Below are 14814 nucleotides of genomic sequence, written 5' to 3'. Positions count from 1 at the left end.
TACCCATTGAGCCCTAGTCAATGAGCTGGCTAATTCAAGCCTATTTTACTGGTGTCACCCACTTCTGGAATATTCTGTGATATTTCATTTAGATGAGTTACTTCAACTCTCTTAGGAAATAGTTATGCTGAAGTCCACTTACTACAGTATCTTACCTACAATGTCTAGTTTTCAACCCAAAATTACTAGACATGTAAAAAAATAAGAAAGTATGACCATTACTCAAGAAAAGAATTAGTCAATAGAAACTGACTCTTGACTGGGCCCAGATGTTGATGTAGCAAAGACTTCAAAGCAGCTTTTATAAATATGTTCAAAGAATTGACACATGGCATCAGTTAACAAACCTGCAATTTTAGGACATAACATAAACTACACAATAAAAATAATGGAAATTCTAAAGTTGAAAAGTACAGATGCTGAAATAAAAAATTTACTAGATAAGTTCACCAGCAGATTGGAAATGTCAAATGAAAGATTCAGTGACTCTGAACCTAGATCAATAGAAACTACTAAGTCGGGTGACTCCTACTTTGTCAGAGAGCAGATTAGTAATTGCCTAGGTCGGGGCAATAAGGGATGGAGTGCAAATGAATATAAGAAAACTTGGCTACAATAGAAACATTTCGTATCTTGATTTTAGTGGCTATTTGATCTTTAAATGCATCTTTATAAACTTATCAAATTATACATTTTAAATGGATATAATTTATTATTCATAGATTGTAACTTAAATGGTTGATGAAAAAATAAATACTGAAAGGCTTGTAAAGAAAAATAGTATTCTTCCTACCTCTTCCTAATTTCTTCCTGCCTTCACCCCTAGTCTGGCTTCTCATATAATGTCTCACTCTATTTTTTGTTTCCGACTATGTTTCTAGATATTATGCTTAGGTTGCTATTAGTGATCGGAATACTATTTTGATGTGCATTGACTTCTTATTCAGTAAAAGAAGGTTTAATTTTTATACCAACATTACCCTTCATCTTCTGATATATAAATATCACTATTTTTAGTTATACTGAAAAATCAAATTTAACATTATTATGATTTAGTATTATATACCTAAAACTAAATAGTATATTCTAATTATGCTTCCTTTTTTGAGTTTTTCCTTCCCACAGATTCCTAATTTCTTTGTTTGCTTTTTTAACTAAAAGACCTTCTTTAGGGCAGCCCTGGTGGCTCAGTGGTTTAGTGCCGCCTTCAGCCCAGGGTGTGATCTTGGAGACCCGGGATCGAGTCCCATGTCGGGCTCCCTGCACGGAACCTGCTTTTCCCTCTGCCTGTGTCTCTGCCTCTCTCTCTCTGTGTGTGTCTCTCATGAATAAATAAATAAAATCTTCAAAAAAAAAAAAAAAGACCTTCTTTAGTAGTTCTTTCAATGAAAATTTGTAGATAGTAACCTTTCTTAGTCTTTCTACTGCCTGAAATATCCTTATTCTGATGTGACAGGTTACCAGAATATAAAATTGATAAAGGTTAACACTTTTTTCTTCCTATAGCATTTTGAACATAATCCATTGCCTACTGACCTTTCTTCTTTTTAATGAAAAGTCTCCTATCATTCTCATAGTTCCTTGTGGAATTTCCTATTCACTTAGTCTCAGGACTGTATATTTACTGTCTGAAGAAATTCTTTCCCACTTTCCTTTTTTTCCTCTAAAATGAATGATCTTTATCTTTAGCCTAGACAGATTTTGCTCTTTTTCATGTTTTTGCTTTTGCTTATTGTTATTCCCCTTCCTAGATTGCTTTCCTGCTTTTTGTCCTTTAGGGTTGCTATTCATTAGTTCCTTGAACATATGATTCAGAACTTTAAATTTTTTATAGCAAAAAGCTCTTGATCACCCTGCTCTATTCTGAAGTCCTCTTCCTTTGAATTTCATTAAAACACTTTAAGGGATTTGATAAACACAAAAATAAGGTTTTTGTCTTTTTTCTAGGCTATTGTAATTTGATTACTGATTTAACATTTGTCTTTACTGTAATCATTGTTATTAGTAACTGATGTTTGTTATGTAGTTTATAAAAATATTAGAAGCAATGAGATTTGAACATTTGAAAGCCTGTAGTTTATGTAGAAGTGCAATACAGATAAGTCAGTATACTTTTAGGTTTAATTGATGGTGTTTCATATGTTTATCTACGTACATACAACATGCAGAATACTTGGCATATTAAAAACCACATCTTTATACCCCTTAAATTAAAAATGATTATTTCTAGAAACTCTTTTGGTGGGCACAGACTGTGGACTTTAATACTATTTTACAGTCTTAATTTGGAACCAAGGTAGTACAGTACTCCTCCACCCCATACAACATAACTAATCCTTTACTGCATTTTGTTTCTTGACAATATTTGGCAACTTCGTTGGTAATCTTTTTATATCCTCTTCCTGTCCCCACAAATAAACGTTTCTTCTTATTACAAATACATATTCCTTATAAGAAAATCAAAATAATACATCAGGAAAAGGAAAAACATAAATATAGTCTTGTCCACCAAGTGATAACCCTGATGAACATTTAAGTAGATATTCTAATTAAAATCTTATTTTGAAATATTGCTAATGTAAAAAATAGTATTAGTTTTGCAAATTTGTATCCATCTTTATTTTATATTATTTAGCCACAGTTTTCTAACCATGATGGTTTTACTTTTTCCTTGATAGAAAGTGGAGCTGTTCCAAAGAGAAAAGATCCCTTAACACACACTAGTAATTCACTGCCTCGTTCAAAAACAGTTATGAAGACTGGATCCACAGGTTTGTCAGGCCACCACAGAGCACCTAGTTGTAGTGGCTTATCCATGGTTTCTGGAGTGAGACAGGGACCTGGTCCTGTAACTGGAACTCATAAGGTATTTGGAGACAGTCACTTTTAATTGCTATGCTTTTGCAAATAGACAATTTTGAACACGATATGCTTGCTTGAGATTATTAGAAGTACTTTGTAATACCTTAGAGAATTGATAAGTTTCTACAAAGTTGAATATAGTTTTCTTTTTTAAATCTGCAAAGACAATTTGCTATTAAAATCAAATCTTATTTTAACTTCCTTGGACCTAATTAGGTATTTTGTTATAAGTTGCTTGTCTAATCTATTTTATATAATGCTGTATAGTTAATTTTAAATTTGTTATTTTAATTGTTTAATGTGTTTTATAACATTAAACATAGAGTTTTGTTTGAATCCTAAAATCAGAATTATATGACTGAATTGTCAGAGGCCCTTTTTATTTTATGGTACCTAAATCTCTCTGGATGAAATCCCCTATAAACCCACTTCATGCCAAATGTAGTTTTGTAGTGAATACATTTTACCTTGAAGTGGGTATACAATTTTGGGGTTTTTTAATATCCTTTTTCCTATATTTAAAACTTTTAATTCTGTGAATTTTAAGGCCAATTTTAACTTACTTATGACAAGTGTTAATGTTAGGTTGTATTTTTACGTTGCAATTTTGTGTCCTTTAAGAGTACACCAAAAACAAATAGAACAAATAAGCCTTCTACCCCTACAACTGCTGCTCGTAAAAAGAAAGACTTGAAGAATTTTAGGAATGTGGACAGCAATCTTGCTAACCTTATAATGAACGAAATTGTGGACAAGTAAGTTTTGCCATCTAAAGTGTTTATTTAACAGTTTTTAGTTTTGAATTTATTTATACAATATATCATGAGTAAAATAGAGTATCTTCTCTAATGTACATAATTTTTATGGTGGTTTTTAGTTACTGTAAATGTAGAAAACTATTGTTTTACTAATTAAACTATAATTTCACAGTTAACATAAAAATAATTGTATTTCAAAAAAATAATTGTATGTCATTAAGTTTAAATTTAATATTATAATAACTGAATCATATTTTGTCATAGAGCTAACTGAAATTCTATTTCTTAGTGGAACAGCTGTTAAATTTGATGATATAGCTGGGCAAGAATTGGCAAAACAAGCCTTGCAAGAAATTGTTATTCTTCCTTCTCTGAGGCCTGAGGTAAACACTTTATATTACCATTTTCCTATAACATCATTCATTATTTTTTTTCAGCATTCATTATTGAATTCATATTAGCAGTAATCTGTGAGTTACACTAGATAGAAATGATTAATGCATGTAACAGATTGGATGTTTTTAAAAAGAAAGAAACATTAGCAATTGATGCTGACTGGTTATTATAGGAGTGACTATATAAGTTCCTAATGACTATCAAGGTTCCTAATAACCAATCCATTTTTAACATTTAGAGAAAAAAGTAGGTAATAGAAAATAAGTTTTACATTAAGGTAAGAGAGATTTAAAATTATGAGCCAAAAAAAAAAAATAAAATAAAATAAAATAAAATAAAATAAAATAAAATAAAATAAAATAAAATAAAATTATGAGCCAGAAATCATACTGGAGAAAAGGGAAGTTAGGATTAAATTAATAAGTTTAAGTTTGAAGAATTTTATCAAAGTATAGTTGAAATACAATGTTATAGGAGTTGCTGGTGTATAACATAATGATTTGACAATTTTGTACATTAAGTTATACTCACTATATGATAAGTATAGTTAACCATATGTCACCGTACAATATTACTGCAATATTATTATTTTTTTGATTATTTATTTATTTATTTATTTATTTATTTATTTATTTATTTATTTATTCATGAGAGAATGAGAGGCAGAGGCACAGGCAGAGGGAGAAGCAGGCTCCATGCAGGGAGCCTGATGTGGGACTCAATCCTGGGTCTCCAGGATCACACCTTAGGCTGATGGCAGTGCTAAACCGCTGAGCCACCCGGGCTGCCCCTGTAATATTATTGACTATAGTTCCCATGTTGTACTTTTCATCCCCATGAATTATTATTTTGTAACTAGAGATTTGTATCTCTTAATTCCCTTCACCTATCTTGCTCCTCTCTTTAGCTCCCTCCCCTCTGGCAACCACCAGTTCTCTGTTTTTATGATTTTGTTTCCATTTTGTTTGTTCTGATCATAACAATAAAAACAACAAAATGGTAATTATGTGAGGAAAAGGATGAATTAACCTCATTGTGGTAAATATTTCACAATTTATTTGTGTGTCAAATTATATTGCACATGTTAAAATTACACAATGTTATATCTCAATAAAGCTGGAAATTTTTAAAAACCAAAAAATGCTGAGTAATTAAGAAATGTCTCTTTGGCGAAAGAATGGACAAATAGATCAGTAGAACAGAATAGAGAGCCCAGAAATACAGAGACACAAGTATTATCAATTGAAAAAGGCACAAAAGCAATTTGATGGAGAAAGGATAGTATTTTCCACAAAACAACAACTAAACATCCATGTGAAAAAAAGTTCTAGACATATACTTTACACCTTTCACAAAAGTTAATTCAAAATTGGTCACAGACCTAAATGTAGAAGGCTAACTATAAAACTCCTAGAAGATAACATAGGAAAAAATCTAGGTGATCTTGGTTTGAGGATGGCTTATTAGATACAACACCAAAAACATGATCCTTGAAAGAAAAAAATTGTTAAGTTGAAATTCATGAAAATTAAACACTTTTCTGTGAAAGACTTTTTTTTTTTAGATTTTATTTATTTATTCATGACAGACATAGAGAATACCAATTTATTGATTACGTGCTCTCTTCAGAGCTCTGACAAGTTCTGTTTGGGAGGATGCTACAGAAAAATGGTGCTTTTTAGATAACAGTACTTAAAGTGTCTGGAAAAAAAGTCTCCAGAATTATAGTTGTGAACTAAAGTAAATGTTTTTAGTTGTTCACAGGGCTTAGAGCTCCTGCCAGAGGATTGTTACTCTTTGGTCCACCTGGAAATGGGAAAACAATGCTGGTAAGAATTCTTTTAAAACTTGAGAGTTCTATTTAGATAATTAGAAATAGTAATATGAAAAAAAGAAACCTTACATTGTCCCTGAGTTATTTTTAGAATTTGCTTTTTACTCTAATATACTTAAGTTTTGTTTTGTTTTTTAAGATTTTATTTACTCATTCATGAGAGACAGAGAGAGAGGCAGAGACATAGGCAGAGAGAAGCAGGCTCCATGCAGGAAGTCCGATGTAGGATTCAATCCCGGGACGCCAGGATCATGCCCTGAGCCAAAGGCAAATGCTCAACCATTGAGCTACTCAGGTGCCCCTTTTTTCAGTACATTGAAAACAATGTATTTTTGCCCAAATTTTTACTGGGATCTGGATACCTTTCTCCCACATAACTATTCTAGAGGGGAAAAGTAAACAGGAAAAGAGTTTAGCTGTTTCTCTCTCTCTCTCCAAACAGTTATCTTTCTATAATTAAGAAGAGACTTACACCCTTTTTGTAACCTCTCCTTATCCATTCTGCCTTAGAAAAAATAAAGAGAATTGAAAGAAGCATAGCTCTTCCTAGACCTTGTCCTCATTGCTGAGAAGGAAACACATTGATTGCCATACGTCAGGAACTGTGTCATATTTTATATTTTTGGAAATCTTTTCTGTTGTTTAAATTGATCAAATGTGGTTATCTTTTTAAAGGAAGATACTGAATATAATATTTGTCCTTGTGATTTTTAAGGCTAAAGCAGTAGCTGCAGAATCCAATGCAACCTTCTTTAATATAAGTGCTGCAAGTTTAACTTCAAAATATGTGAGTGTTCTTCTTCTAGTCATGTTTTATGTTACTAAGTGTTGCTAAGTATAAATGCTAATAACACTACACAAAAAATATTTTTGAGTTTTATATCTATTATTTAGATATGACGAAAATCACTCTTCAAAATAGAAAGTTAGGCTCATTTAAAGTTAGAATTGTGCTGTCAAATACTGTTGTAGTTTGCTGGGGCTGTGTGACAAAGCACAATAAACTGGCTGGCTTAAACAACAGAAATTTATTGTCTTAACAGTTTTGAAGGGTAGAAGTACAAGATCTGATATTGGCAAGGTTTTCATTTTTATAATGTAATTAAAAGTAACTGTAACAAGATACCTCTTTTCCTGGTTACATTTTATTTTCTATGTGAAGTTTTATAAATAAAAATTGTTATTAAAATAAGTGTACTGAGCATTATACACTGGAAAACACTATCTTGAAAGTTAGGGGCTAGGGATTCCAGCCTAACTTTTGGATATTGGATTGGCCTTAAGAAAATACTGCTTTTAGGCCTCACTTTATTTATAAAGTGTTGATGTTGTAAGAAGTGATCTCCTGCAGTTCATTCCAGCTCTGTGAATATTTGTTTTAATGATTCTAAATCTGAGGCCATTTTTTTTAAATGAAATTTTCAATTAAAAAAATAGATGCCAGCTAGAGGATGGAAGAGTTTTTACAGTAGATTAGCCCAAACCTCATGACCCTTTCATTAGTTGCTTTTAGTGTATAGAATGGTTTTAGTATTGTCTCAGCCCCTGGAATGTTTCAAGGGATGTTCATAGACCTCTTGGGCTACCTAGAAATATTTTTATACTTATTGACAATGATATTGTGAGAATGAATTTAAGTAAGGGTAGTTTAGAGAGCACTTTCCAACTTACCTGGTTCTATAAATATACTCTGCAACTAAGGGCTTAATAAATAAGTATCTCTTTTTCTCCCAAAATATTCCACCTTCTCACTAGTTATACCCATAGTTGCTATTCCATTTTCAAGACTTAGGAATGCAGGGTTAAGCAGAATAGAGATATATTTAATTTTTTCAAGTACTTAACAGGCCAGATCCAGGTTTCAGCACCAAAAACATAAAGTACTTACCAGACTGTATTAAATACAAAATATTCTGATTTTTTAAAATTATGAGACAATTCAGTAACTCCCCTCTCCCAATTCCTTAAACCAAATCTTTGATTGTTGCAAAGAAAGGAAATTAAATTCCTAGGTTCTAGACTTTAGATCATGAAATTTAAACAGATGGAATAATGTTGTATTGTATGTATATTACAATATATAATATCTTGTTTCAGGTGGGAGAAGGAGAGAAATTGGTGAGAGCTCTTTTTGCTGTGGCTCGAGAACTTCAGCCTTCTATAATTTTTATAGGTAAGAATATGTTTTATAACTAAGTTAGTTGAATATTTATGAAATTTCCCCCTCCAAATTTGAGAGGTGTAATAGGAAAGATTATTCAAAAGGAAAAAGTTTTAATCTAAAAATGGCAAATTTACACACTATCTAATGAATTGAATAGGACCCAGGATATTAATAACTTAAGTAGTAAACTAGATTAATCTCAGATGACTCATATAGCTTGGCTTTTAATTAAAGTTTTATCTTTGTATTTCCTTTAGATGAAGTTGATAGCCTTTTGTGTGAAAGAAGAGAAGGAGAGCATGATGCTAGTAGACGTCTAAAAACTGAATTTCTAATAGAATTTGATGGTGTAAGTATTGATTATGGTATTTCTAAGATGGTAGCATTTTAGTGTATATATTTCCTAAATGACCTAGATTAGAAATACATATATCTTTATTATGTATCTGTTATTACTTTATTTAAAAGTACTGAAAAAATTTTTGGCTTATAGGTACAATCTGCTGGAGATGACAGAGTGCTTGTAATGGGTGCAACTAATAGGCCACAAGAGCTTGATGAGGCTGTTCTCAGGTAGGGAGATTATGTAGAAACACATCAGTTTCAGATGTATTTACTCCTGTGTTCATCTCACATATCTATTTCCTTCGCTCTTAATTTGAAGACTAAATTCATTATTTTGCTCCTGGTATCCATCCTTTGGCCTCTTGTCATCAACTGAAGTTTTTTTTTTTTTTTTTAAGATTTTATTTATTCATTCATGAGAGACACAGAGAGAGAGAGAGTGTGTGAGAGAGAGAGAGAGGCAGAGACACAGGCAGAGGGAGAAGCAGGCTCCTCGCAGGGAACCTGATGTGGGACTCGAGCCTAGGTCTCCAGAATTATGCCCCAAACCGAAGGCAGACACCCAGCCACTGAGCCACCCAGGCATCCCATTGTCACCAACTAAAGATTTTGAAGACAGAACCAACATACCACGAAAACAAGTTTACACTTTGTGGTTTCAGGAAAATTGCTTTTTCTTCTGATTAGGATTAAATTGTTTTAAAACTCCAGAATTGATTCTTATTCTCTTTTCCTGGACTTCATGAGAAGTCAATAAAAGCAGGCAGGATTCATGGAAACTGTATTCTGTGTTCTTGTGTGATTGAACGAATTTATTCCCTTTCTACAGGGAGGACAGTTTGACTCAGCATAAGATTCTTCGGCCTCCTTTTCTTTTCCTGAGGAATTGATTACATTGCCCCATTGTTTCTAGGATTAAACGTTATAGTGTAAAAGTCTGAAGCCAGCCTGCTTTTATTCACATTTATGGATTAACTTGATTTTTTCTCTCCTTACTAGTTATATTTAACCACTAAAATCTAGTTATTTGAAATATGTTGATCTGTGTTTATTCTGGGATTTGGTGTTTGTTTAAATTGATAGTTTGAAACCTCTTGTTTTAGGAAAGTAATTTTGAATACTATCTTGAATTTTTATTTTCCTAATTCATTTTTCTGTTTTTTTTTTTTCTTTCACACACAGTTTATGCTTTATATTGCATCCTTTTGCCTTCCATATCTTTAATTTTCTTTCTAATCCTTTATAACTCTTAGGTCTTGTTTTGTTCCATTTTATTTGTTGTCTTTATTGGTTACTGGGTTTGTGACTGATCTTTGTGCTACTACTTTTGTAACCTGTGTCTGTGGTGGTTTTCTCCTTTGTTTTCATTGCTTTCTTGATCTCTATAATCCCGTTTTTCCTCTTCTTTTGTCTTATTTCCTTGAGCTTTTGTAAGTTATAGCCTTCAGCCCTTATATCTCATTGAGTTCTTGTTTCATTAGGAGACTTCTTTTTGATTAAATTATTTCATGGAAAGATATATGGTCACAATTTAAATTTGTTCTGTGGCAGAATCTTCTTGCGTATATTCTCTGTTTTATATTTATTGTAATCTTTTCTCTCTTTTTTGGCACTTTAAAGAAATTATTACCTGTTTTGCTCACTGTTCTTATTTGAATAAAGGGAGTTTTCTTAGAAAGCCTAGTTTTAGAGTGATATTATAGGAGAAGAGCTAGTAAATTAAGATACTGAGCAAGTGTCTTGTCCTATGAATAGCCTGGACTAACAGGCAGTCTCCTTGAGTCACCATCAAATCCTACCTGATAAAGATTAGTCAGTGCAAGATAGCTTGTAATCTTCCGAGATGTCTTGATGTCTTCTTACAAAGGTGATATGTCTTTGAGTTTCTTTTTTCAGCCTCAATATTCTTGCCATTCCTCTGCTCCTGACTAGGTTTCACATGATTTGCAGAGCCATTTTTCACATGCTGGCTTAAATATAGAAGGCTCTGGAACACCTGGGTGGCTCAGTGGTTGAGTGTCTGCCTTTGGCTCAAGGTGTGATCTGGGTCGGGGGATCAAGTCCCACATCAGGCTCCCTGTGAGGAGCCTGCTTCTCCCTCTATGTCTCGGTCTCTGTGTTTCCCATGAATAAATAAAATCTTTAAAAAGATAAAAAATAAAAATAATAAATATGGGAAGTTGGCTTTTTATTAATCCTCCGAGAATGCTCTGTTTCCTTTAGAATACTCTGTGCTGATAGCCACGCCTAGAATCTGCAGTAGAAGATCCTGTGTTATCCTCCTTCATCAGTATCATTTTCACTGCCCTAGGCAGCCCTTCTTCATTCACTTTAGTTGTATAAATATTACCTGAGTTTGTTGATGGTGGAGTTTACATTTCTGTTTCAGTGGTCCTTGTTTGGTTTAGTTAAGTTTTAAGAAGGTAGCAGAGATTTCTTTATTCCATTTCTTTTTTTTTTTTTCTTTAAAGATTTTATTTATTTAATCATGAGAGACACAGAGAGAGAGAGAGAAGCAGAGACACAGGCAGAGGGAGAAACAGGCTCCATGCAGGGAGCCCGATGTGGGACTCGATCGCGGGTCTCCAAGATCATGACCTAGGCTGAAGGCAGTGCTAAACCGCTGAGCTACCCGGGCTGCCCTATTCCATTTCTTATATCAGATATTTTGTTTGTTTTAAAACATTCATGCTATTGAAAACATACATATAGGAGCACATGAGTGGCTCAGTTGGTTGAGCGTCTGATCTTGATTTAAGCTCAGGTCATGGGATCCCTGGGTGGCGCAGCGGTTTGGCGCCTGCCTTTGGCCCAGGGCGCAATCCTGGAGACCCGGGATCGAATCCCACATCAGGCTCCCGATGCATGGAGCCTGCTTCTCCCTCTGCCTATGTCTCTGCCTCTCTCTCTCTCTCTCTCTCTCTCTGTATGACTATCATAAATAAATAATTAAAAAAAATTAAGCTCAGGTCATGGTCTTAGGGTTGTGAGACTGGGGCTCACATTGGGCTCTGCTCTCAATGTGGATGGAGTCTCCCTGGGATTTCCTCTCACTCTCTTTTCCTTCCTTTCTCCCTTGACTCCTCTTCTACTCGTGTTCCCTCACGTGCTTGCACGTGCTCTCTCTCTCTCTCTCTGTCTAAAAAAGAAAAGATACACATACATAAATGGTTACTTTAATTCTGACAATATTGAATTAAAGATTTTTAAACAGTATCTAGAGAGTTTTAAAAAAGTAACTCAAGGGGTGCCTGGCTCAGTCAGTAGAGCATGTGACTTCTGATCTTGGGGTTATAAATTTGAGCCCCATGTTGGGATTACTTCAAAATAAAATCTAAAAGAAAACAAGTAACTCAAAATAACTTCACACTGATGAGTACACTATAACGCATTCAAATACTTTGAGTATTAAAGTTTTGTTTTTTTCTCATTTGCTACTTGAACTGAGTTACCTTTAAATTCAAGGTAAATTCTGAAATTGTTTGAATCTTTTTTTTTAGGCGTTTCATCAAACGGGTATATGTGTCTTTGCCAAATGAGGAGGTATGTATCTATGTTTGAATTTTTTTTTTTTTTAACACAGAAACAAGACCTACCATCTTGACAATATTGATTTTCCAATCATTAGTACAGCCACACTGGAAAACAGTTTGGCAATTTCTTTTTTTGTTTGTTTTTTGTTTTTTTTTAGTTTGGCAATTTCTTAAAAAGACAAATGTAAACTTAACCATAAGACCCAATAATTCCTTTCCTAAGAATCTGCCCAAGACAGATGAAAACATATGTCTAACACAAGGACATGTATAAGAATTTTTAGTATAAATAATAGCCAAGAACTAAAAATCTAAGATCTAATTAGAGAATGGGTAAACAAATCTGTTGTGTGCATTTAATTGAATACTGTTTAACAATAGGTATTTGCTAGGATTCAGGTATTTATACATGGTATATAATACGGAAAAACCTCCAAAACATACTAAATGAGAAGACACCAGGTATAAAAGATAATCTATCATTTGGTTCCACTTGTATGAATTGTCCAGAAAAGGCAAATTTCTAGAAAACAAAGGAAATTGTTTGCAAAGTTTAGGGGTAGGAGTGGGGATTAACTGCAAATAGACATAAGTGAACTTTATTTAGAGTGATAGAAATGTTCTAAAAGTGGTCATGGTGATGGTTGCACAGCTATATATTTATTAAAAGTCATTGAATTATACATTTAAAATGGGGAGATTAATGTTACATGAATTCATTCCTCTATAAAAGTGTTTATTAAAAATGGTGATTGTTGGGGCACCTGGGTGGCTCAGTGGTGTAGGCATCTGGCTCTTGGTTCTGCTTAGGTCATGAGATCAAGCCCTGCATCAGGTTCTGCACTCAGCCACAGAGTCTACTTAAGACTCTCTCTCCCTCTTCCTCTGCCCACCCCTGCCCTGCCCCATGCTCTTAAGCATTCTCTCTCTTAAATAAATGAATCCTTAGAAAAAAATAAAAATATTTAAAAAATTAAAAGTTGTGGTTGTCTAGCCCAAACATTTAACATCCTTGATAGCAGCAGCTACTTCCTTAGTGCTTTATTTGAATTCTCTCTAAGTCTCTCAAGAACTCTCAAAAAATGGTGGTTTATTTATTTATTTATTTGTTTGTTTCTTTGTTTATTTATTTATTTATTTATTTATTTATTTATTTATTTATTTTTCTTTAAAGATTTTATGTATTTAATTGAGGGAGAGTGAGTGAGCACTAGGGGGCAGGGAGAGACAGATGGAGAGGGAGAAGCAGATTACCCGGCTGAAGAGAGAGCCCAGTGTGGGGCTTAATCCCAGGACCCTGAGATCATGATCTGAGCTAAAGGCCATGCCTAACCAATGGAGCCACCCACGTGCCTTGCAAAATGGTTTAACTCCAATTAACAGACATGAGCGAGCCTCTAAGATTAGAGAGTGACTTATTTTTGATCATTCAGCTAACTAAATAAGGGTCAGGATTTGAACCTAATTTTTGGATATTTCATTAAGCTAATTCTTGGGGCTGATAATTCTTTAATATTTCTTTTCAGACACGACTACTTTTACTTAAAAATCTATTATGTAAACAAGGAAGCCCATTGACCCAAAAAGAACTAGCACAACTTGCTAGGTGAGTAATTTGATTTGGTCTATCTTAAAGCTTTTTTTTTTTTTTTTAAAGAATTCTTTTTTGTTTTGTGTATAGTTAATTATGAAATGAATAATTTATTTTTAAGAGAACTTCACCTCATCCTTTAACTTCCTTTACCTTTTTTTCTTATCTCTTATTCTTATATATATGGTTTCTAAATTTAAATTTCTAGATCTTCTATAAGACCTGACCTACATATCCAATGATGGTATATTCTTTTTATAAATTTATTAAAACTTGTAAGTGGTATTAAAATAATTTTAAAAACTTAAAACATCTTGTATCTCTGCCTACACCAATGCAAATATTTTCTTCTCCTTTCCTTTTTTTCTTCTCTTTCTTTCTTTTCTTTCTTTCTGCCTACACCAATGCAAATATTTTCTTCTTCTTTCCTTTTTTTCTTCTTTCTCTTTCTCCCTTTCCTTTTCTTTCTTTCTTTCTTTCTTTCTTTCTTTCTTTCTTTCTTTCTTTCTTTCTTTCTTTCTTTCTTTCGAGAGCACAAGCAAGGGAAATAGCAGGCAGAGGGAGAAGGAGAAGCAGGCTCCCCACTGAGCAGGGAGCCCAATACAGGGCTCAATCCCAGGACCCTGGGATCGTGATCTGAGCCAAAGGCAGATGTTTAACCAACTGAGCTACACGGCACCCCACAGATATTTTTATACAAACTTTTTCTCTAGTATTACACATAATTTTTTTTAACTTTTGCATCTTCAGCTTTTCTTATGAGTGGTATACTTAAGTGGAAACTATAGGAGGTGTATTTGTTGAATTTTAGTCATTAAAAATCTCATAAAGTAATTTAAATACTCAAGAAGTATGTGATGTGCTAGTAATTTTAGTAAAAACCCTGAGTTCCAGATACCTATGAGAAAAGAGTAAATTCAATACATGGAAATATTGAGGTTCTTCTTTGTCATTGCAATAAAGAATGCAGCTAATAATGTTTGATCTCAATAGTTATATAACATAGTATGTGCTAAGTAAATGCTTTCTTTTCCTGTTTTATTTTCTTCTTCCTCTTTGTGTCCCCCCCCCCTCCCTAGTTTTTAGTTCCCCTTGATAATCTCTTGGCTGCCCAGGACTCTCCACTGTGGCATCCCATTCAGGTGTGCCTTTTTTGCCAATGTCTTCTACCCCAGACTCTTCCTTTACCCTATCTGTCCTACATTTAAAGAAATGTACCTTGGGGACCTGACTGGCTCAGTTGGTAGAACACGTGACTCTTGATCTCAGGGTTGTGAGTTTGGGCCTCACGTTAGGCATAGAGTGTCCTTGAAAAATTTTTTAAAAATTTA

The 14814-nt window shown here is 33.5% G+C and overlaps 1 protein-coding gene across 4 annotated transcripts in view; it reads left to right on the top strand.

The window, feature by feature from the left end:
* Positions 1 to 14814, top strand: part of SPAST (spastin) — a 54187-nt gene that overhangs the window by 28594 nt on the left and 10779 nt on the right. For all 4 annotated transcript variants that reach the window (XM_041756479.1, XM_041756478.1, XM_041756477.1 and 1 more), the window contains 10 exons: positions 2679 to 2866; positions 3484 to 3617; positions 3910 to 4003; positions 5771 to 5845; positions 6566 to 6637; positions 7948 to 8023; positions 8272 to 8363; positions 8508 to 8587; positions 11860 to 11902; positions 13419 to 13498. In XM_041756479.1, the coding sequence (XP_041612413.1) occupies positions 2679 to 2866; positions 3484 to 3617; positions 3910 to 4003; positions 5771 to 5845; positions 6566 to 6637; positions 7948 to 8023; positions 8272 to 8363; positions 8508 to 8587; positions 11860 to 11902; positions 13419 to 13498 (934 nt within the window). The remainder of the gene's footprint in view (positions 1 to 2678; positions 2867 to 3483; positions 3618 to 3909; positions 4004 to 5770; positions 5846 to 6565; positions 6638 to 7947; positions 8024 to 8271; positions 8364 to 8507; positions 8588 to 11859; positions 11903 to 13418; positions 13499 to 14814) is intronic.

Source organism: Vulpes lagopus, chromosome 5 (assembly GCF_018345385.1).
Source record: "Vulpes lagopus strain Blue_001 chromosome 5, ASM1834538v1, whole genome shotgun sequence".
NCBI classification, from domain to species: Eukaryota; Metazoa; Chordata; class Mammalia; order Carnivora; family Canidae; genus Vulpes; species Vulpes lagopus.
The sequence above is the reverse complement of the archived record's forward strand: the minus strand, read 5'-3'. Positions and strand labels throughout refer to the sequence as shown.